General features: G+C 44.1%; 1 protein-coding gene across 1 annotated transcript in view; it reads right to left on the bottom strand.

Moving 5' to 3' along the window:
• Positions 1–493: 493 nt before the first annotated feature.
• Positions 494–25,311, bottom strand: part of AMPH (amphiphysin) — a 129,471-nt gene continuing 104,653 nt past the window's right edge. The window contains exons 19-21 of the mRNA XM_085890420.1: positions 4,697–4,843; positions 2,027–2,149; positions 494–505 (exon numbers count right to left, since the gene is read on the bottom strand). Coding sequence (XP_085746546.1) covers positions 494–505; positions 2,027–2,149; positions 4,697–4,843 — 282 coding nt within the window. The remainder of the gene's footprint in view (positions 506–2,026; positions 2,150–4,696; positions 4,844–25,311) is intronic.

Genomic DNA, 25,311 nt, shown 5'->3' on the forward strand with positions numbered 1-25,311 from the left:
AGATGGAGGACCAGAGGTTTTCCGTTTTTCCAACATGGCTGCCACAGGACGTGACCTATGACGTCATAATTATAATTAAAACATTCCACATGGGGTAGTCGCTCCTTTGGTAAAAATTTTGTCTCGATCTGACAAGCGGTTGCGGAGAAAAACACGAAAGTTCTGTGCGGACAAATGGACCCATATGCAATACCCTCCCCTCCGGCGAGGGTAATAATCGGTGAAGTCCCATGGGTAGACGTTTAACTGGGCATCCTGTCTGGCAGCCTTACTTATTGGACGTTAAATATTCCCAGGGTGTCCTTCGCGAAGAGTTGGCAAGGTGTCGCCGGCATCCCGAACAAATTACAAGTTCCTAACCTGCATCAGCAGCACAGCTGTGCCTTGCAAGAAATGATGCTAACCACACCCTTGTGCTACATACCAATGACAACCAACATTGCAAATCCAGTGAGCTTCGGAAATGCTTAAAATACAGTTGTACTGCTTGTCTTCAAGATGAAGGCTGTAATGGGGGGAACATGTGAACTTCAATTCTCACATTTACTTTCGATATAACTGTGATATCAATACAATTGGTACGTGTACGAAGCTCGTCTACCAGCTATGTCCTAGAATAAGCATGGTGGATGCAAGTTTGTGGGTTTCCCTTTCCCCCCTGTATTACGGTTTTGATGAGCTCGCTTCATATTCTTCAATATGGTTTTAAACCTGTTTCAAAGTTGGTTCATCAAATCAGATTTTCAATAATTTCATCCCGAGCTCATGAATCTGAGGGTGTGTGGCTAAAGTCAGGAGCCACTCGGAAAACAATAAAGCGATACTCGTACTACGTGCATGTCTGAACTTTGATTTACTTTTCACCAATCTAGTTCATGTTTTAAAATCAAAATGAATCCTAATTGGTGTGATTGAGAGACCAGAGAAAAGGACCAGAATATTCCCAAGAAGATAAAATGGCACAGCTACACTTTAGGGGGAAGTGTCGGGGAAGAAGCAAGACTTCAGGCAGGTATAAACTCCCTTATCCCTGGAAAATGTTTTCAAATTTTATACACCACTTCTTCCCAATTCCATATCCAGGCGATGCATGACGTCATTGTCCGGCGCCCAAGGAAGGAAGTACTCAGTTTTTACTCGGTTTGTTTGTTTGTTTTCCTTCTTGTTCGTCCAGGCGATATCTCAGCCATCCTTTGAGCTCGGAAGCTGAAATTTGTGGACAAAAATGAAGGTGTGTTTTGGCAAAAACGGTATGTTTTATTTTTTGATTAATCAATTTATTAATTCCTTATTTTCTTTCTCCTCTGGGCACTATCTCAGGCACCTTTTGGAGCTAGGAAGATGATATTTGGACATGACAGTGACCAAGTGATTTGGCTATAAAGGGTATTTTTGATTTTTTTGATTAATCAATGAATGAATTATTTTTCAATGAATTACTTAATTTTCAAAAAGTTAGATTCGGATGAAACGGTGGTGGTTTTGGGATGCTATTAGCCAATTGATTAAGACATTAATTATTTTACGATTGCTATTTATTTTAATTATGCAATTAATCAACTATTGTACACCGCTCCCTCCCAATTCCGTCTCCATATGCTACGTGGCAGGATCCCTGGGTGCCGAAGGTGCTCCGGCAATGTCACGCTGGAGGATTTGTTATTTATTTATTTATTTGGCATGGGGGCGGTGTAATTTTGAATGTGCCTGTAGTTGTTTTAAATAATAATTGCTTGTTTTGTCTGCATGTCATTGGTGAGTTTTGAATTTAGCATTAAGGCTGGTGATCTCTGGCCCAATAACTCTTCTAACTAGAAAGATTTGTTGACTTTGCTTTTGTGCACCACATCTCATTGATCTGAAACAAACAAAAAAAATCTACCTTTGGGGTCATGCAAAAAAATATTTATATATTCAGATCTTGGAGTTGTTTACAGACTTTGCTGAAGCAACGGCACATAAACTTGATGATGTAAAAAGACGCATCACTCCAATTGAAATTGTGACCACAGCACAAGACACTGACCTTAAACAGAAAGCCTGGTGGGAAGTCGTCAGTAGCCGGAGTGACACTGCTGTCAGTTATCACCTCTGCGAGGGCCTCGTTGGAAAGAGGGATCATCACCGTAACCTCGGGGGACTCTACAGGCTGTGGAGATTGACCAAGTAGAAAACAGTGATGGAAAACCTGTATTAAGCATTCCTTGTTTATGTCTCAAAAAATAGTTCTGACAACACAGAGGGGTGGGGATGATAGCCTAGATTTATGCACAATCCTGAGGGTTCGATCTTGTGTTTTAATCCCAACCCAACTATAAACTGTCATCCTGGTGTCTTGCAGGTAGACTGGTAGAGAGATTCATCAATGTTTGTGCCATCCCTCGGATGGACGTTAAACTTGGTGTCCCATCTAACAGCATCAGCTGGTGAACGTCAAAGATCCAACGACCAATGGTGTTCTTTGCAAAAGTAAGTGAGGTATAGCCAGCACCATAAACAAATTACAAATTCCTGCTCTAATGGGAAAAGGGCCTATGAGAATGGCCTGTGGTTTACATTCCAAGCATTCCAGCTTTACATTCCAAGCACTGTTTACAATTCACGCTGTGGTCCGAAATCTGGTTGTACGTCGACGTGATTCATGGGTGAAGCATGAGAGCGATTCTCCTGTATGCCACTTCGACCTCACTCAAGAGTCACCTTGGGTTTGTCTCGCAATGGAGTGTAGGTCACTTGAGATCCACCTGCTAAAGCCAATTTTCACCTGAATATTGACCCGTTATCCCTCCATCGGATTCCCGTCTCGATTGACGGCTCATGATGCTGATTCCAGGATTCACCAAAAAACATTTGGCATCATATCCATGTTTCTCATGATATCTAACAGGATTTTTGAATCATTCAGCCAACAGAAAATCTTAACGTCAAAAAATAATAAAATCGTTGATTAAAAACAAACTTTGGACGAATGATCAGGTTTATGAAGATGTCCTCTCCTTCAAGTTAGGGTGAGGTGGATGGTACTGTGGAATTGTCTATTTCTTATTCAACAATGAAAAAGGATGATTTGATGCATTTTACCGATTAATTTCAAACACTGGATTTGACAAATAATCCAATAATTGATGCCAATGCGATTGAAATTCACCTGGAAACCCCCTAGGGTGTAGGGGAAGTGTTCGTTTTGTGTACAAGATGTCAAAAGGTTTTTCCCTTCCCTTGGGGATGAAGTGAAATTTGTGCAGGTGCAGGTAGATGTCCATGTACAGTATGCATTCTCCAGCCAGTATGACATTTTTTGTCCAGCAGTGGATGAGTTTCCTGATGCAATTGGGAAAGGGAGTCATGGAGTTTTTTTTTTGGATAGAAATAAAATTTTTGGAGGAAAAATATTTTGACTCTCACTTGCGTTTCAGTAATCTGATTTGAAACATGACCCTTTGACATGACCATTCACCAAACATGACCCTTTGACATGTTTTTTTCCTCCTCTCTTTCTGTTGGTTCATTCCCTTGCTTGCTGTGTCCATTTGTGGACCTCAGTGTGCCCCATGGTCAGGCCCTCTTACATGAGCTGAGAATTTGTATACCAAGATATATATATATATTTTTTACAATAGCTGTATTTCTATGGTCTGAGCAGATCAAGTTGATATCCTTGCACACCACAAACATTCCTCTCTAACGGGGCTTCATAGTCTTCTTCAGATGATGACACGGTCTTATATCCTGAACAAATATTGAGTGCCTAATCTTCCCTCGCTTTGTGAGTAACCAGTCACATGATTCTTGCTGATCATAGAATGCATTAGGACTGTCATCAAGAGGCTTCTCAATTTTCTGCACCATGGGTGTTGCACCGTTAATATGGCAATCACTTCAGCTCCAACGATGAACTGTCAACCATTAATCAAACTGAGAGATGGGAAACTTCTGATCTTGGTGCTGTTACAGATACTAATGATGTGCGCACATTAATGGCGATACAACAATGTAATGAGCTCTCGTGATTAAGAAAAATAAAATCAGAGACACTCAGGCAGGGATCACAAGGGCACTGCCACAGGCTCCCCTTTGTGGGGATCAGGAGGCAAAGCTTCCTGAAGCTATGAAGCTTTAAGTATTTAAATATGTCCGAGATGTCTTCCAGAGCATGTGACGGTCACATTATGTATGTACACTCCACAGGCCAGCAGAATCATCGTAATTGACGTCACACCCAAAATAAGCTTTAAAAACTGAGAATGCAGAACAAATGGCATCCTGGGAAAGTATGAAACGGGACACCAGTCTAAAATGTGTCAAATACGGGCCAGCCGGTCATATTGATGCAATTCAATGCCTTGTAACCGTTGAAAACCCTGTATTACTTATTAATTGAATTAACCTTGTAATAATTGAAAAAGCTAATTTTGTTTTGTTTCCCAGAGTTCAAGTCCATAAGTGCTTTAAACCTGGACAGGTTGCTCTGCTGTCACAGGAGGTGGAAATTTCTAGTGAGCAGCCATGGGAACAAGAACCCACACCAGTAAAGGTAATGCCACAAGGTTTTACTCAGTCGCACCACCAAGTCGCTCCAAAGCGACGAACAAATAAAATAATTATTCTGAAAAGATGACACGTGATCCTTTTTGTGATTATTGATTTTTAAAACCTTGCTCAGAAATGAGAACAATTAAAAATCTACGTTGATTACCGTCGGTGTACTTGCGGTGATCTCTACAACAGGTGTCTCCATAACAATGGGCTCGGGCTCTGGCTTGATCTCTCGCTCAGGTTCTGGCTCTGACTCCGACTCTGGTTGGATGAGAGGCTCATCATCTGGTCGTGTCTCATCTGTAGTCTGTGTTAAACACACGGAGTGTGATGAAATGCACCGGAAACGCGAGAGCACATAGAACACAATACCCCATGCAGTGTTCAGGTATATACTTCAATTTTAACAAAATAACTGGCATATTGGATCCATCACTTCGCTGATGGGAATACCAATTTTTTCCTGCGATGGCTAATCAATGGGGGCAAGAACAAAAAAAAGGATTCCTGGGAGATCCTGTCCTCCGTGCGGGGATGACCACTTATATTTAATTTTTTTTGTGTCACACAAACCTTCCTGGGAGTCCCTGAATCCTCCGTCGTCAGTTAGACATGCAAATGCGTTCTCAAGTTATAGCACAACAAACAAACAGACAGACAGACACGGCTCCTTTTATAATATAGATTTTTTTTTTACGTGTGCACGTAAGAGGAATTTTTGAGGTCACGTGCCTCCTCTCCTCTGTGAAGCACCATGCCGCATCAATCCACCATCCATCGCGTATGGAAAATACAGTGCAGAGTGGAACAGGGAAAATTCTGCCATTTTTGCTAATGTAATAAATAGATGATATAGTGTTTTGACCGACAGATTTTCAGAGAACACAAATAAAAATTAACTTTCACCCTTTAAAAACCGTGTGAATATATTATTGAAGTATCAACTGCTTTTTTGTTTCTATCCTTTTCTCACCTGTGTTGCAAGTCGAGTGACCTGCTTTGTGATACTTTAAAAGGCGGTGTATAATCAGAAATACTGTTTGATAGGGTGATATATGACTGTTTTATGACTAAAATGAAAATGTTGAAAAACAAAGCACTGCATTGCGAAAAGCGAGCGTTTTCTGAATTAAATCGACATGAGAAACAGGATTGAATGAGACTCACCATTTTTAAAAGTGAAGAAGATGAAGGAGGAAGAGTTTTGTTTTAATATTGATTGAAACCGGCCAATGTATACTCACCTGACTCAATGACGTCACACTGTTTGAAACCGGCCCATCGATTCTCACTTTACTCAACGACATCATACTGATTGAAACCGGCCCATCTCATCTATCCTCACTTTACTCAACTATATCATCCTGATTGAAACTGGCCCATCTATCCTCACTTTACTGAACGATATCATACTGATTGAAACTGGCCCATCTCATCTATCCTCACTTTACTGAACGATATCATACTGATTGAAACTGGCCCATCTCATCTATCCTCACTTTACTGAACGATATCATACTGATTGAAACCGGCACATATCATCTTCCTCACTTTACTCAACCACATCATACTGATTGAAACCGGCCCATCTCATCTATCCTCACCTTACTCAACTATATCATACCGATTGAAACTGGCCAATCTATCCTCACTTTACTCAACTACATCACACTGTTTGAAACCGGCCCATCTATCCTCATCTTTCTCAACTATATCATACTGATTGAAACCGGCCCATCTCATTTATCCTCACTTTACTTAACTATATCATACTGATTGAAACCGGCCCGTCTCATCTATCCTCACTTTACTCAACTACATCATACTGATTGAAACCGGCCCATCTCATCTATCCTCACCTTGCTCAACTATATAATACTGATTGAAACTGGCCAATCTATCCTCACTTAACTCAACTACATCATACTGATTGAAACCGGCCCATCTCATCTATCCTCACCTTGCTCAACTATATCATACTGATTGAAACTGGCCCATCTATCCTCATCTTTCTCAACTTTATCATGCTGATTGAAACCGGCCCATCGATCCTCACTTTACTCAACTACATCATACTGATTGAAACCAGCCTATCTATCCTCACCGAACTCATTTATATCATACTGCTTGAAACCGGCCCATCTCATCTTTCCTCAACTTACTCAACAATATCATACTGATTGAAACCGGCCCATCTCATCTATCCTCACCTTACTCAACGATATCATACTGATTGAAGCCAGCCCATCTGTCCTCACCTCACTCAATTGTGTCATACTGATTGAAACCGGCCCATCTTTCCTCACATTCTCAACTATATCATAATGATTGACACCGGCCCATCTATCCTCACCTTACTCAACGATATCATACTGATTGAAGCCAGCCCATCTGTCCTCACCTCACTCAATTGTGTCATACTGATTGAAACCGGCCCATCTTTCCTCACATTCTCAACTATATCATAATGATTGACACCGGCCCATCTGTCCTCACTTTACTCAATTATATCATACTGTTTGAAACCGCCCCATCTTTCCTCACCTAACTCATCAATATCATACTGTTTTAAACTGGCCCATCTATCCTCACTTCACTCAACTATATCACAATGATTGAAACCGGCCCATCTATCCTCACTTTACTCAACGATGTCATACTGCTTGAAACCGACCCATCCATCCTCAGTTTACTCAACGACATCATACTGTTTGAAACTGCCCCATCTGTCCTCACCTTACTCAGTGATATCATACTGATTGAAACCAGCCCATCTATCCTCATCTTTCTCAACTATATCACAATGATTGAAACCGCCCCATCGATCCTCACCGAACTCAACAACATCAGACTGTTTTAAACCGGCCCATCTCTCCTCACCTCACTCAACTGGATCATCCTGATTGAAACTAGCTCATATCATATATCCTCACCTCACTCAGCGATATCATACTGATTGAAACCGCCCCATCTATCCTCACCGAACTCAACGAAATCATACTGATTGAAACCAGCCCATCTACCCTCATCTTTGTCAACTATATCATACTGATTGAAACCGGCCCATCTATCCTCACCTTACTCAATGAAATAATACTGATTAAAACCAGCCCATCTATCCTCACCGAATTCAACGATATCATACTTTTAAACCGACCCATCTATCCTCACTTTACTCAACGATATCATATTGATTGAAACCGGCCCATCTCATCCATCCTCACTTTAGTCAACAATATCATACTGAGTTAAACCGGCCCATCTATCCTCACGTAACTCAACTATATCATACTGATTGAAACCGGCCCATCTCTCCTCACTTCACTCAATGATATCATACTGTTTGAAACTGCCCCATCTCATTTATCCTCACTTTACTCAACTACATCGGACTGATTGAAACCGGCCCATCTCTCCTCACTTCACTCAATGATATCATACTGTTTGAAACCGGCCGATCTCATCTATCCTCAACTTACTCAACAATATCATACTGATTGAAATCAGCCCATCTAATCTATCCTCACCTAACTCAACAATATCATACTGATTGAAACCAGCCCATCTCTCCTCACCTCACTCAATTGTATCATATTGATTGAAATTGCCCTATCTATCCTCACCTCACTCAACGATATCACACTGTTTTAAACCGGCCCATCTATCCTCACTTCACTCAACTATATCATACTGATTGAAACCGGCCCATCTCATCTCTCCTCACTGAACTCAACTTTTTCGTACTGATTTTAACCGGCCCATCTCATCAATCCTCGTGTTACTCAACGATATCATACTGATTGAAACCGCCCCATCTATCCTCACTTCACGCAATTATATCATACTGTTTGAAACCGGCCCATCTATCCTCAACTTACTCAGCAATATCATACTGATCGAAACCGGCCCATCAACACTCACTTTACTCAACGATATCATACTGATTGAAACCGGCCCATCTATCCTCACTTTACTCAACCACATCATACTGATTTAAACCGGCCCATCTATCCTCACGTTACTCAACTATATCATACTGATTTTAACTGGCCCATCTATCCTCACGTAACTCAACTATATCATACTGATTGAAACCAGCCCATCTCTCCTCATCTTTCTCAACTATATCACAATGATTGAAACCGGCCCATCTATCCTCACTTTACTCAATTATATCATTCTGTTTTAAACCGCCCCATCTATCCTCACCAAACTCAACAACATCATACTGTTTTAAACCGGCCCATCTATCCTCACCTTACTCAACTGTATCATACTGATTGAAATTGGCCCATCTCATCTATCCTCACCTCACTCAGCTATATCATACTGATTGAAACCGGCCCATTTATCCTCACTTTACTCAATTATGTCATGCTGTTTGAAACCGCCCCATCTATCCTCACCGAACTCAACGATATCATACTGATTGAAACCAGCCCATCTGTTCTCATCTTTCTCAACTATATCATGCTGATTGAAACCGGCCCATCTATCCTCACCTTACTCAACGAAATAATACTGATTGAAACCGGCCCATCTATCCTCACCGAATTCAACGATATCATACTGTTTTAAACCGGCCCCTCTATACTCACTTGACTCAACGATGTCATACTGATTGAAACCGGCCCATCTCATCTATCCTCACCTTACTCAACGATATCACACTGATTGAAACCGGCCCATCTCTCCTCATCTTTCTCAACTATAACATACTTGTGGTGAATTGAGGTGAATTGAGGGACATGACGCGGGATCACATGTTGTGCGTCTCGCGTATAAGGGGAGGTCTCCGCGGCACGGGGTGATTGTCCCCGGGGCATTGCCATTTACATCGGCTGTTCACTTGATGCTCGTTAACTGAAGGTGCTCATTGACTGGTGAGAATGGAGATTATATCGAACTCCGTGCTTACGCGGATTTAGTCTGCGATGATTAATTGCACATGTATACGTTACTGCTTATGTACTCCTAGCTGAACCTGTATTCCCCGGTGTGCCCGTAGAAGCGGCTCCAATCAAATGGAATAAAGCCTAAACTCTGAAGGTTCTTCTCTCGCTCTCATTTCAATTTATTCCATTTGGTTTTCTCGGCTCTCTCAACCAACGATGGACAAGATCTACAAGTCAGAGAGGTTCAACGCAGACCCAAACGCGACTGACGCAGAAATGAAATGGTCGCATTGGTTCTGTTCCTTCTCACACTATCTGACCATCATCGAGGAGGGAGCTGACAAATTTGCCGCTCTCGTGAATCATGTCTCGCCCAGCGTGTACAGGCTCTTCTCGGAGTGCGACACTTACGAAGCAGCGATCGACGTGCTGCAGGCGCTCTACGTGAAGCCCAAGAACGAGGTATACATACGACATCTTCTCAACACACGCAAGCAAGCAGCCGGGGAGACAATCGATCAGTTCCTGCAAGCTCTGAATCAGCTGGGAAAAGACTGCAGCTTCCGGGCCGTAAGCGCCGAGGAACACCGAAAGGAAGCGACACGGAAGGCATTCATCCAAGGACTCAGATCAGCCCACATACGGCAACGCTTACTAGAGAAAGCGCAACCCACTCTTGACAAGGTAGTCGATCAGGCACGAGCGATGGATACGGCTCAGCAGCAATCTGAGTCATTTGGGACACCGATGCTGCTAATGAACGCTGCTACGATGGGAACCCAAGGAACCTGTTGGGGAAATTATTACTCTCTAGACAAGAAACCTTTGCCTCAGTCTGAGTAGGTCAAAGTGTTTGTGTTTTTCCTCTACTGTTCTACTATTTAGTTGTTAAGGCCTACCACCTACTTATAATCTTGTCTTTCTTTGACACTTTGGACATTGCTTGGGTTTCTGAAAGTACAAGGTGACCGGGCTGATAAGCTGTGCATTCTGTTTTTGCGATCAAAGGCCTCTCTGCTTATAAAATGGAATGGATATATGGGGAGGGGGAGAATGATCTGGGAGAGAGCAAATAAATGGTACAGAAGAAAGAACTCCTTGTGGACATTGATTATTACTGGACTTCTGTGGTTTATTTTATCCCGATACATGCAACACTGAGTCGGCTAGACGTTGAATCCTCGAGGAGGTCAAGATCCCTCAACAATCAAGAATCCTTTCGATCACGACGCGGTTCGAGGATAGAAATCCACGTCAGTTGGTGCCGTGACTCGGATTCGAATCGGCGTTGTGCGGCGCTCGTGACCGGAGGTGCTTAATCTGCCGGAGGCAGTGCCTGGAGGAACGACAAGTGCTTGAGCGAAGGTAAGCAGGGGGGGTTCTCCGAGGGTGCGATTTATTTTATTCTGTGATTTTAGAGTGAATTTAGCGGTTGTGATTTGTGTGATTTTAGAGATGGGAAATAGAAATTGTAAAAGGAAGGAAAATGGGTATACCGAGGCAAATTGTATTCAAAAACCACGGAGAAGTACATGTGCAAGAATTATGTTTGATAAGTATGGGCCTGAAGCTGTGAGAGACATGGGGAAATGGTGCAATTGGACCAAAAATAGTCATTACCCTTCCCTGAGAATGGAACGTTCGATCACGAGTGTTTAGACAATTTAAGAAAAGTACTGGAAGTGAAAAATAGTGACAAAAAGGTCCAGAAGCAGGTGAACTGGAGCGTTTATATAAATTGGATGAAGGAATGTCATGACAGAGACGAAAAGGCACGGTTGTTAAACCTGAAGGGTCAGCTAGACCAATTAACGAAGCAAATGCCGGTGAGACTTGAAAATAAAACCAAGAGACAGCGAGCAGTGGCTGTCAGATTTGAGGATGAAGAAGAAGACTCAGATACATGGCCAGAGTGCACAGTTCCGATAGCACAACCGCTCGAGGACGAAGAAGCGGGAGAGACAGAGAGAGACGATGCCACAGGGCAAGGAGAGGCTCAACGGGGAGCCAGGCGAGTAATTAAGAAAGAAACAAGAACACAAAGCAAAAATAAAGTTCCTCTTGCTGACAAGGGTAAAATACAAACTCGATCAAAAAAAATAATGCCGGAGACCGCGAAGGACGGAGATGATGAGGCACTCATTGGCGCGTTTCCATTGCGAGATTACCCGGGTGCAAGGGAGGTACAAGCGATATATCGTCCGTGGGGCTCTGAATTAAAAGCCATCGTAAATGAGATGCCGAAGATACGGGAGAACCCAAAAAAATTCCAGGCGGAACTACGCGTGGTGGTGGCATGCCATCAGCCAACATATATGGACATGGAAATATTATTAAAATTAGTGGTACCAGAGGGGTTACTCCGACAATTGAAACAGGTCGCTGCATGGCCAGATGAAGCTCCTGGAGACAGGGAGGAGCTCAAAGAACATATTGACACCCTCATTGACGCTGTCACAGAGGTGGTAACACTTAAGACCGACTGGGCAAAAATACAGGTGTGCAGGCAACGCGCTGGCGAGGACCCATTGGAGTTCTTAGAGCGTTTTCGGTGTATACCAATGTCACTCTGGACGGAAAGAAGAGGGGGTACCATTTGCTCATGTCTACCTTAATGGTTTGACGGCCAAATTACAAAATGAGATAAAGCGAGTATGTATTGGTTGGGAATTAAAGGAAGTGAAAGACTTGATGGAATATGTAACGCATTGTAATTCATTGTTGAAACATCGTTCTGACGAGGAAAACGAATCAACATTAATGCTATCCCAGGTTCAAGGTCAAGGTGAATGCCCGGGGGAAAGGAATGTGAGATATAATTCACAAAACCGAGGGCAACGACAATTACCGGCCAGAGACCAAAATACAGAGACCAGCGCAGAGATTTCTGTTATACATGCGGAAAACAAGGGCACTGGGCTAATGAATGCCGAAATCGTAGAAACAGTCGAACTTATAGTTCGTATGAACCGGTAGAACAGAGACCAGCGGCACAATACAGAGATGAAACTCGCAGACACTCCACGCCTCCAGTGAATGAAAATCCATATTATAGACAGCAGGAAAGATGGGGAACACAGTTTGAGCAAGCTGGTTCATTTCAACCCACTGCACCTCAAACCGAATTCCCTCCTCCTCCTCCTCCTCCAGCCTCGTTCCCTCCTCCTCCAACCTCATTTCTTCCTCCTCCATCTCAAGGTTCATTTCAAACCCAAAACCCATTCGTTTTATGACAAAGAAAAGAAGCGACTTCGTCTGAGTTACCCTTCCTGACTTTGAAACCATGTGACGAACCGAAATTGACTTTGAAAATTGAAGGCCAAGAGATTCCTTTCTTAGTCGACACAGGAGCGACCAAATCTGCGCTCAGAAGGAGTGATTTCCCAGACGCCCCGTTATCGCGAGAACGAGTAAAAGTAGTGGGAATGTCGGGAGTTGCTAGTACGATTCCACTGACAGAGCAGCTCCGGGTGGAAATTGGACCATTGTCTGCAAACCATGCATTTTTGATGGCAACTGATACACCAATTAATCTGTTGGGGAGAGATCTGTTATGCAAGCTGAATTGTTCAATTAAGTGTACCCCTGATGGTGTATATTTAGAAATGCCTCACGAATCACACATAACTATGATGAATTTATTACAGGAAAATACAGAAAATCTTGTATATCAATGGACTGTGATTAATTGTGAAGCATTTAACCATTTGCAGGAATATTTATCACATTTGGAGAGAAAGCATTACCCGAGGTGCTCGATTGGGTGAGTAAACACGGCATGGACAGACGGTACTTACAGACTCGACTACATTGCATTGCAGATTGCAACATCAAGGGAAAAGATAACGTCTATGCGAGTGAAACACTCTCGAAATTACACCAGACCTTTGACTTAGTGTTGGGAACAATTTGGATTGGGAAGCAAGGAATTGGCCTGGAGGTGCATCTGACGAGGAACAATTAAAATTGTGGAACCAACCGTCCAGTGTTACACCACATGTTACTTTAGCGATTGCAGAAGGTTACCAAGAAACGGACATTGGTCACATGGTAACCTCTTTGAAAAAAGCATCACAAGCGACTTTGATGGAATCGAGCCAAGTAAACGGACTTTGGAAGATCGGGAACAGGGATTCTGTTGGACAGAATGTCAAGGATCAGCAAAAGCTGTGTTTGAGGTGGTCGATCTCTCAGAATTAAATGGGTCAGGAAAATTACCTGAAATACTCGAACAAGTCCCGACTTGTCTGTGGGCAAATACATGCCAACGATGTCGGCCAAATTAAAAGTATGAATCCAATCAAGATCACTATAGATCCAAAAAAGAAACTGCCTCGAAAACCGCAATACCCTTTGTCTCCAGAAGCAGAGGTAGGAATTGCTCCTGTCGTGGAAGCACTATTGAAACACAGGGATAATTATTCCCACTGTTAGTCAATGTAATACACCGATCCTACCTCAGAGAAAACCTGGGAAACCAACGTGGAGATTCGTACAGGATTTGAGGGCAGTGAATGATGCGGTAATTCCAGCTTTTCCTGTAATTGCAAATCCAACTACCATTCTATCAAGCATCCCAAGTAACACTACCTATTTTAGTGTTGTGGATCTTTGTTCAGCTTTTTTTTAGTATACCAATAGCCCAAGAAGTACAGTTTCTGTTTGCATTCACCTACCAGGGAAAGCAATACACTTGGACTGTATTGCCCCAGGGTTATTGTGAAAGTCCAACATTATTCTCGAGGGCCCTCAAAGACGACTTGGATGATGTAGTTTTCCCTTGTGGATCCACACTGATTCAATATGTTGACGACCTGCTGATCTGTTCAGCGTCAAAAGACGCATGCGAACGAGATACATTGACATTGTTGAGGGCCTTAGCCAGGAAAGGACACAAAGCATCGAGAGCTAAATTGCAATTTTGCCAAGAAGAAGTTAAATATTTGGGACATATTCTGAAGGGAGACACAAGACGCATCTCCCCTGAACGTATAGCGGCAATATTAAACCTGCCCAAGCCAACTACTGCTAAACAGATGAGGTCTTTCCCTCGGAGTGACCGGCTATTGCAGACAGTGGATACCAGATTATGCGGCCTTAGTGCGCCCTGGTGGACATTGGTTCGGCAAACGCGCCCAGCCCACTTGCATGGACACAAAATGCAGACAAGGCTTTTGTAACGTTAAAACAGGCTCTTTCTTCGGCTCCCGCTCTGGGTTTACCAAACTATGAAAAACCTTTCCATTTGTATGCATGTGAGAGACAGGGATTCGCACAATCTGTGCTGACACAGAAGCACGGGAATAAATTACGGCCTGTTGCATATTATAGTACTAAATTGGATCCGTAGCGCAAGGATTCCCCCTTGTCTCAAGGCAGTAGCAGCCGCTTCGCTCGCGGTGCAGGCGACCGCCTGCCGTCGGGAAACACTTTGATTCTCCTGGTACCGCATGCAGTGACAGCTGTATTGTTAAAAACGAAAACAACACAACATTTGTCGGCTTCAAGAGCAACAACATACGAACTCTCACTCACAGCACCCACGAACATTACGATTAGGAGATGCGCACCGCTGAATCCTGCTAGTTTGTTGCCAGGAGTACAAGATGGTGATCCTCACAATTGTGAAGAGATAATCGCCCACACGTGTCAACCCCGTCCTGACTTGAAAGACACACCAATCCAAAATTCTGAATTGGTTCTATATGTCGACGGCTCATCATCGCGTGCACCTGATGGATGTTTATTAACAGGCTACGCCGTTTGCTCTGATCACGAAGTAATCGAAAGCGGGAGATTGGCTGAGAGCTGTTCCGCGCAGCAGGCAGAACTGTTCGCCCTCACTGCATGCCATTTAGCCAAAGGCCAAATAGTGACACCACACTGACCTGGCTATGCCTTTGGTGCTGTACACGAATCCCGGAGCACTCTGGCGCGAAAGGGTTTTATAACGTCATCAGGTACACAAGTAAGGAATGGAACATGGATTGCGAATCTACTGGAAGCAATACTTCTGCCTCACCAAATTGCAGTGGTAAATGTGACGCCCACACTGGGAGATCTGATGACGTCTCACGGGGAAATGCCAGGGCAGATGCAGCTGCAAAATCTGCTGCCCACACCAGAGCTCTTTTAATATCACAATGTGTATTGAGACAAGAGGCAACACCGACCATTGACGATATAAACACTTTGCAGACAGCTGTCAGTGCTAAAGAACGAGATTTGTGGATACTGGCTGGATGTGAATTCGATAATGAATCTAAATTATGGAGATCATCTGATGGTCGTGTGGTGGCACCAAGAGCTCTATTACCTTGGCTCGCCCGATTGGCACATGGGGCCGGGCATACTAGCAAAGGCGGCATGAGTGCTTTAATTGGGAGACAGTGGTTCGCCCGGGTTTAGTCCAATTGCAGAACAGTATTGTAAGACATGTCATATTTGCCAAAAACATAACCCAGCAAGGGGGTGGAGATGGCCCCAGGGGTCATCCAATTCCATTCGGACCTTTTGTTCATATCCAGATGGATTTTGTCCAGTTACCAAAATGCTGCGGTTTTGAATTTGCGTTAGTCATCGTCGATTTGTTCACCAAATGGGTTGAGGCTTACCCTTGTCGGAAAGCAGATGCCATTACTGTGGTTAAACTGTTGATGAAGGATTTCATCTGTAGGTTTGGAATACCTTGTAGGATCTCCAGTGACCAAGGTACTCATTTCACAGCCGAAGTGGTGAAAGAATTATGTCGCGTATTGCAAATAAAAGCAACATTTCGACTGCCCGCATCGTCCGCAATCTGCGGGGCAGTAGAGAGGCAAAATGGATTCCTGAAGAATAAACTGGCCAAGATTTGTGAACAAACTGGATTAAAATGGCCAGATGCTCTGCCAATTGCTCTCATGACTATGAGATCTACCGCAAATCGAAACACTGGCTTATCTCCGCATGAGATTCTGATGGGAAGACCAATGAGATTACCGAACTCACCTCCTTTGACTATAAAAGACATGAACGTGCAGCAAATGGACGACACGTTGCTTACGTTCTGTGTCTCTCTGAATCATGCTGTAAGAACTTTTATGTACAGGTGAAACAAGCTCTGCCAGAACCAGCCACATCTGATCATCACAACTTCAAACCCGGAGACTTTGTTTATGTGAAAATTTACAAACGGAAGAACTCTCTTCAGGCACGTTGGTGTGGGCCATTTCAAATACTGCTAACTACCCATACAGCTGTGAAGTGTAAAGGAAGAGCAACATGGATCCATGCCACACACTGCAAACTGGCACACGGCAGAAAAGAACCCGAGGAGAACATTGCTTCCTGATAACTTTAATGATTCTTTCCATTGCAGGATTATTTGTACTACTAAATGCAAGTTGTACAATGTGTACTTGGCCTGTTAATCCGATAAGTACTGTCTGTGATCAACATTATTTGCATGTTCTTTGGAGATGGGCCTATCAGACTACCCACCAAACTAAGCCTAGGGCATTCAGAGACCGAAGAAGCTTAACGAGCAAAGTGGGTTCACCACATGGAATAAACACTTATCTGGCTCTTTCTCGTAAACACGCGAAAGCTTTTAATAAAACCAATTGCTGGGTTTGTACTAAGATACCTCATTCAGCAGTTACTGGGATACCGCTTCTGGCTATACCATTCAATCTGAGTGAATGGTGTGGGTACTGGGCAAAGGAAAGAAACTGGGATAAACAAGATAATAACCTTGACGACCACATCGTTACCAATGGAAATGGAAATTGCCTCCGACAACGAAATTTCAGTAACTGGTTTTGGCCAAATTTTAATTTAAGTAAAATGCCTCCACATTTTATGGTTGAACGGGCAACAGAAAACCCGAACTATGCTTGGTACAAGAGGCATGGGGAGAAAGAAGATTAGGGAATTCTGAATGCAGTCATTATGTTTATGAAAATCACACGATGGGACCACAAGTCGCTTTAAATAATACCTATTTCGTGTGTGGAAATCGAGCATACCCATGGCTTCCAGTTAATTGGAGTGGATCTTGTTTCTTGTCATTTATTTTTGCCACATATGCGCCTGTTATCTAAGTCACCTTTTGAGCATTTGAAACGGGGTAAACGGGGTTTCACGTCAACTGAACTGTTCTTCATGATTTTAATCCCTCACTACGGTGTTGGACAAACGTCTGTGGGATTGGCAGAGTTAGCTGCTTCGCTTGAATTATTGGCAAATAAAACTGCTCTCGGCATGGTTGATATCAACTCGGAGGTCGTCGCCCTACGTGCAGTTTCAATGCAAAACCGAGTTGCGCTCGACCTCATTCTCGCAGCTCAAGGAGGAACGTGTGCTGTAATTAACTCTGAGTGTTGTACTTATATCCCTGATAACTGAGAAAATCACGAACATAGCTGACAAGATTAAGCAAGAAGGAGCCAAGTATCACAATTATTTTATGAAAGATGGGCTTTATTCCTGGTTTGAAGGGATTTTTGGAGGCTGGGAACTACCCTATTGCATTGGATTTCCGTTGGGTTATTGTGGATCATCATTGTAGTGGTGCTTGTTAGATGTGCAACAATTACAATGCCGGCATTGATTGTTTCTTGTCTAAAGAGGAATACTGCTAAAAGGTGATGGTGGCCCAAGCACCACCCCTCATACCCTGGTTTTGACACTGAGTCCCACGACTCTTTTGAGATAGAACCTGAACTTGGAAATCCATAAGTAGCGCAAATGAATGTGTTCAATATTCACGGGAATTGTCAATCCACTCTTGCTCATCTGCTTTGTTCCCGAAATAGGTTGTCGAAAATCAGCTGTGCAGCCCAACGGGTAGCCTTATCTTCTATCGGCCTAGGGGCCTACCGGAACCTCAACCAGGTCCGAAGCTGTACAACCACATGAAGCCACCTGGCTTGCGGGACAGGAAAGGCTAAGGGACTGAGCCCTACGATGGGGGAAAGGGGGGATGTGTCTACCCAGGAAAATGGGCACACTCAAACGCAAGAGAGAATGCATTTCCAAGTGAAGAGAAAATATATATCGTTAAACTTAACTAGTGTTGCCTTATTAGGCAACAAGAGGGGAGTGTTGGGGAAATTATTACTCTCTAGACAAGAAACCTTTGCCTCAGTCTGAGTAGGTCAAAGTGTTTGTGTTTTTCCTCTACTGTTCTACTATTTAGTTGTTAAGGCCTACCACCTACTTATAATCTTGTCTTTCTTTGACACTTTGGACATTGCTTGGGTTTCTGAAAGTACAAGGTGACCGGGCTGATAAGCTGTGCATTCTGTTTTTGCGATCAAAGGCCTCTCTGCTTATAAAATGGAATGGATATATGGGGAGGGGGAGAATGATCTGGGAGAGAGCAAATAAATGGTACAGAAGAAAGAACTCCTTGTGGACATTGATTATTACTGGACTTCTGTGGTTTATTTTATCCCGATACATGCAACACTGAGTCGGCTAGACGTTGAATCCTCGAGGAGGTCAAGATCCCTCAACAATCAAGAATCCTTTCGATCACGACGCGGTTCGAGGATAGAAATCCACGTCAAACCCCACTGGCACAGACACAGCCAGACATAGGGGATGGAGAAACACCCGAGGAGCCGGATACCCAGGCCACGTCAAACTCCTCAGCAACTGCTCCGGTTGGTAAATGCTTCTTTTGTGGGTACAAAAGGCACCCTCGTCAAAAATGCCCCGCCAGAGATGCCACATGCATGAATTGCGACAAGAAAGGGCATTATGCCAGGGTATGTAAATCTACTCTAAGGAGAAATAAACCCACTTCTGCGGCTCTCTACTCGCAAAATAAATTAACTGCAGCCTCCCCGGGGAATCTATCCAAGGCTATCATCAACGTACGAATTAACGGGCATATGGCCGAGGCACTGATTGATACCGGTAGCTCTGAAAGTTTCGTCAACAGCTCGCTAGTAAAAGGCAGGAAATGGATAATCCACCCGACAGACAATACGGTATGCATGGCCGCCACCTCACTACAATCCCGCGTACGAGGGTACTGCAATGTTGAATTGGACGTAAAAGGGTACACGCATCGGGATGTAAGGGTATTGGTGCTTCGTGATTTGTGCGCAGACGTAATTCTGGGTCATAATGTCCTCAAGCAGCACACGAGCGTCGAAATACCCTTTGGAGGAAGCAAACCTCGTCTAATTTTAAATGCGTTGACCACCGCGGAGGTGACTGTTCCCCCCAGCTGTTCGCTAACTTGTCGCCGGTCTGCAAACCGATAGCGATTAAATCGCGGCGATATACCACTGCTGACATGAATTTCATCACTTCAGAAACCAAGCGATTACTGGAAGAAGGAATTATAGAACCGAGCGATTCGCCATGGCGCGCACAGGTGTTAGTAACCAGCAGTCAGAACCATAAGAAACGAATGGTTGTCGATTATTCCCAAACGGTCAATCGCTTTACCCAACTCGATGCCTACCCCCTGCCGCGCATAGACGAGATGGTCGAACGCGTGGCCAATTATAAGGTATTCAGCACCATCGACTTGCGAAGCGCCTATCATCAAATTCCCATCCGAGAGGAAGACAAACCTTACACCGCATTCCAGGCAGGGAGGTGCCTCTACCAATTCAGGAGAATACCTTTCGGTGTCACGAATGGGGTAGCTTGCTTCCAACGAGTTATGGACGACATCATTTCAGATGAAAACCTCAAAGACACTTTTGTTTACGTGGACAATGTCACAGTGTGCGGTAGGGATCAGGGGGAACATGATAGGAATCTGGACAGATTCTTGAGCATTGCTAGAAAATATAATCTGACTCTCAACTACGAGAAATGCGTATTCTCGGCAAGGTCAATTGACCTTCTCGGCTGCACGATAGCCGACGGCACAATTAAGTCTGATCCTGAACGATTGCGCCCGCTCCGTGAGCTACCACCACCTCAGGACTTGCAGACAATGCGCCGGGTGATCGGCATGTTCGCTTACTATGCGAGATGGATTTCGCAATACTCCGAGAAAATACATCCCCTAGTGCATTGCAAAAACTTTCCACCAGATGCCGCTGTTGTGACAGTTTTCCACAACCTCAAAGATGATATCAGTAATTCCGTGGTATTATCGATCGATAGCTCTTTTGAATTTTCTTTTGAATCTTGAATCTTTTGAATTTTGAGGAACTCCACCGGGCGACGGGGCTGCCGCGTTCCACCCGAGAGCGATCGAGGAGTCATCCCCGGCACAAGTCGAGGCTCACCAAGAGGATCGGGAGCCTCCCTCAAGTGAAACTGCCATTTACTCCCGGAGAGGTCGACGAATAAGGCCCCCTCGACGACTCAATCTGTAAAGGGGATTATCGGCATTCTCGCTGCTCATGCTCCCATATGCTCATTATATCATATATCGATGCTCATTTCCATGCTCCTACAACTCAAAATAATCACTGCTTGGCATGTATGCTTCTGTAGACCTATTAGTCCACGTTGCTTGAAATGTATACTCCTATAGTGCTAAAGCAATCATGGTGTGTAAGTTGGGCCCCTAGTTGCATTTTAAAGGTGGGGAGAATGTGGTGAATTGAGGTGAATTGAGGGACATGACGCGGGATCACATGTTGTGCGTCTCGCGTATAAGGGGAGGTCTCCGCGGCACGGGGTGATTGTCCCCGGGGCATTGCCATTTAGATCGGCTGTTCACTTGGTGCTCGTTAACTGAAGGTGCTCATTGACTGGTGAGAATGGAGATTATATCGAACTCCGTGCTTACGCGGATTTAGTCTGCGATGATTAATCGCACATGTATACGTCACTGCTTATGTACTCCTAGCTGAACCTGTATTCGCCGGTGTGCCCGTAGAAGCGGCTCCAATCAAATGGAATAAAGCCTAAACTCTGAAGGTTCTTCTCTCGCTCTCATTTCAATACTGATTGAAACCGGCCCATCTCATCTATCCTCACCTTACTCAACTATATCACACTGATTGAAACCGGCCGATCTCATCTATCCTCACCTTACTCAACTATATCGTACTGATTGAAACCAGCCCATCTCATCTATCCTCACCTTACTCAACCACATCATACTGTTTGAAACCGCCCCATCTCTCCTTACCTGACTCAATTATATCATAGTAATTGAAACCGGCCCATCTCATCTTTCCTCAACTTCCTCAACTATATCGTACTGATTGAAACCGGCCCATCTCATCTATCCTCACCTTTCTCAACAGTATCATACTGATTGAAACCAGCCCAGCTATCCTCACCTCACTCAATTGTATCATCCTGATTGAAACCGGCCCATCTATCCTCACTTTACTCAACTTTCTCATACTGATTTAAACCGGCCCATTTATCCTCACGTGACTCAACTATATCATACTGATTGAAACCGGCCCATCTATCCTCACTTTACTCAACTATATCATACTGATTGAAACCGGCCCATCTATCCTCACTTTACTCAACTATATCATACTGATTGAAACCAGCCCATCTATCCTCACTTTACTCAACGACATCATACTGTGTGAAACCACCCCATCTATCCTCACCTAACTCAAGTATATCATACTGTTTTAAACCGGTCCATCTATCCTCACTTTACTCAACTATATCATACTGATTGAAACCGGCCCATCTATCCTCATCTTTCTCCACGATATCACACTGATTGAAACCGGTCCATCTATCCTCCCCTTACTCAAGTGTATCATACTGTTTTAAACCGGCCCATCTATCCTCACTTTACTCAACTATATCATACTGATTGAAACCAGCCCATCTATCCTCATCTTTCTCAACTATATCATACTGTTTGAAACCGGCCCATCTCATCTATCACCTTACTCAACTATATCATACTGATTGAAACCGGCCCATCTCATCGATCCTCACCTTACTCAACGATATCATACTGATTGAAACCAGCCCATCTATCCTCATCTTTCTCAACTACATCATACTGATTGAAACCGGCTAATCTCATCTATCACCTTACTCAACAATATCACACTGAGTTTAACCGGCCCATCTATCCTCACTTTACTCAACTATTTCATACTGATTGAAACCGGCCCATCTCATCTCTCCTAACTTTACTCAAGTATATCATACTGATTGAAACCGGCCCTTCTATCCTCACCTTACTCAACTATATCATGCTGATTGAAACCGGCCCATCTCAGATATCCTCACTGAACTCAACGATATCGTACTGTTTGAAACCGGCCCATCTTTCCTCACCTGACTCAACTCGTCATACTGATTGAAACCAGCCCATCTATCCTCATCTTTCTCAACAATATCATGCTGATTAAAACTGGGCCATCTATCCTCACTTTACACAACGATATCATACTGTTTGAAACCAGCCCATCTATCCTCATCTTTCTCAACGAAATCATACTGATTGAAACCGGCCCTTCTATCCTCACCTTTCTCACCTATATCGTACTGTTTTAAACCGGCCCTTCTATCCTCATCTTTCTCAACAACATCATACTGATTGAAACAGGCCCATCTCATCTCTCCTCACTTTACTCAATTCATTGTACTAATTGAAACCGGCCCATCTCATCTATCCTCATCTTTCTCAACAATATCATGATTGAAACCAGCCCATCTATCCTCATCTTTCTCAACTACATTTCCTGATTCAAACCAGCCCCTCCATCCTCACCAAAATCAACTATATCATCCTGTTTTAAACCGGCCCATCGATCCTCACTTTACTCAACGATATCATACTGATTGAAACCGGCTCATCTATCCTCACTTAACTCAACGACATCATGCTGATTGAAACCGGCCCTTCTATCCTCACCTGACTGAACGAGATCATGCTGATTGAAACCGGCCCATCTCATCTTTCCTCACCTGACTCAACTATATCATACTGATTGAAACCAGCCCATCTATCCTCACTTTACTCAACGATATCTTACTGATTGAAACCAGCCCATCTCATATATCCTCACTTTACTCAACAATATCATACTGATCGAAACCGGCCCATCTCATCTATCCGCTTCTTTCTCAACTATATCATACTGATTGAAACGAGCCCATCTCATCTATCCTCACCTGACTCAACCATATCATCCTGATTGAAACCAGCCCATCTATCCTCACTTTACTCAACTAAATCATACTGATTGAAACCGGCCCATCTCATCCATCACCTTACTCAACTAAATCATACTGATTGAAACCGGCCCATCTCATCCATCACCTTACTCAACTATATCATACTGATTGAAACCAGCCCATCTATCCTCACCTTACTCAACGATATCATACTGATTGAAACCAGCCCATCTATCCTCATCTTTCTCAACAATATCACACTGCTTGAAACCGGCCCATCTCATCTATCACCTTACTCAACTTTATCATTCTGATTGAAACTGGCCCAACTCATCAATCCATCTATCCTCACCAAACTCAACAATATCATACTGATTGAAACCAGCCCATCTATCCTCATCTTTCTCAATGATATCATACTGATTAAAACTGGGCCATCTTTCCTCACTTAACACAACAATATCATACTGTTTGAAACCACCCCATCTATCCTCATCTTTCTCAACGAAATCATACTGATTGAAACCGGCCCTTCTATCCTCACCTTTCTCAAAGGTGCTGAGGTGTCGTCCACCAGACGGCGGTCTCCTTGGGTTAACCTGAGGCGGTCCCTTCGGGTGGGTGCCTGGAATGTCCTATCCCTAAGAGAGGATGATCACCTGTCTCTGTTATCATCTGAGCTCAAGCGTTTGGACATCGGGATTGCAGCTCTCTCTGAGGTTCGGAGACCGGATTGTGGCGATATAATGGTGGGTGGTTACTCCTACTATTGGTCTGGTCGCTCTGATGGTTACCATACCCAAGGAGTTGCTGTAGTTGTGTCCAATAAGCTGACCCCAATGATAATTGAGGTAACACCGGTCAACGAGCGTATTATGAGATTAAGGATTCGCCACTCCTAAGGTGTCATTTCCCTGGTCTCTATTTATGCTCCGACTGAGGCGAGTGATCTCACCGTGAAGGACACATTCTACGCCACACTGGAGTCAGTGGTTGATCAGTGCCCCAGACGAGATACACTTCTAGTCTTGGGGGATTTCAATGCATCGACTGGAACTGATAGGGATGGTTATGAGGTGTGTGTTGGTCCCCATGGGTCAGGAACTATGAACCAGAATAGCACTAAGTTCCTTGACTTTGCAAGAAGTCATGGACTTAGGGTGGCTGGTTCATGGTTTCAGCGCCCGCAAGCTCATCGCTGGACTTGGTATTCCAACGCTGGCGGTGTGGCAAAGGAGATTGACCATGTCCTCATTGACGGTCGTTGGAGGATGATCCAGAACTGCAGGGTCTACCGGAGTGCTCAGTTCCTCAATACTGACCACAGGCTTGTTGTAGCAACTCTAAAGCTGCACCTTAAATCCTGGAGAATGGTACCATCCCAGCCGAGGCTGGATGTTGCCAAGCTCAGGGATGAGAGAGTAGCTGAGGAGTTTGCGAACAGGCTGAGTGGACACTTGGGGGGTCTGGGTGCTTTGGGGGGTCCTGAAGAGTTGTGGAGCACCTTCAAGACCACCGTCCTTGATGTTGCCGGTGGATGCCTTGGAGTTCACCGCAGGGCAAAGAAGAATTTTGTCTCTCAAAGGACACTGGATACCATTGACCAGAGTCGCAGGGCCAGGCTGAATGGCAGAGCTGAGCTGTTCAGGGAGCTGAGGCGTAAAACTGTACGTGCACTGAGGGTGGACAAGGAGGCCTATGTGCGAGGAATCTGTGAGGGGGTAGAGCATCACCTGTGGACAGGTGATTCTCGTCCCGCTTACAGGGGAATTCGCGCATTACGTTCATCCAAGCCCATCCCTCGGAG

Source organism: Eptatretus burgeri, chromosome 8 (genome assembly GCF_056783735.1).
Source record: "Eptatretus burgeri isolate ZD-2024b chromosome 8, Ebu_testis_v1, whole genome shotgun sequence".
NCBI lineage: Eukaryota > Metazoa > Chordata > Myxini > Myxiniformes > Myxinidae > Eptatretus > Eptatretus burgeri.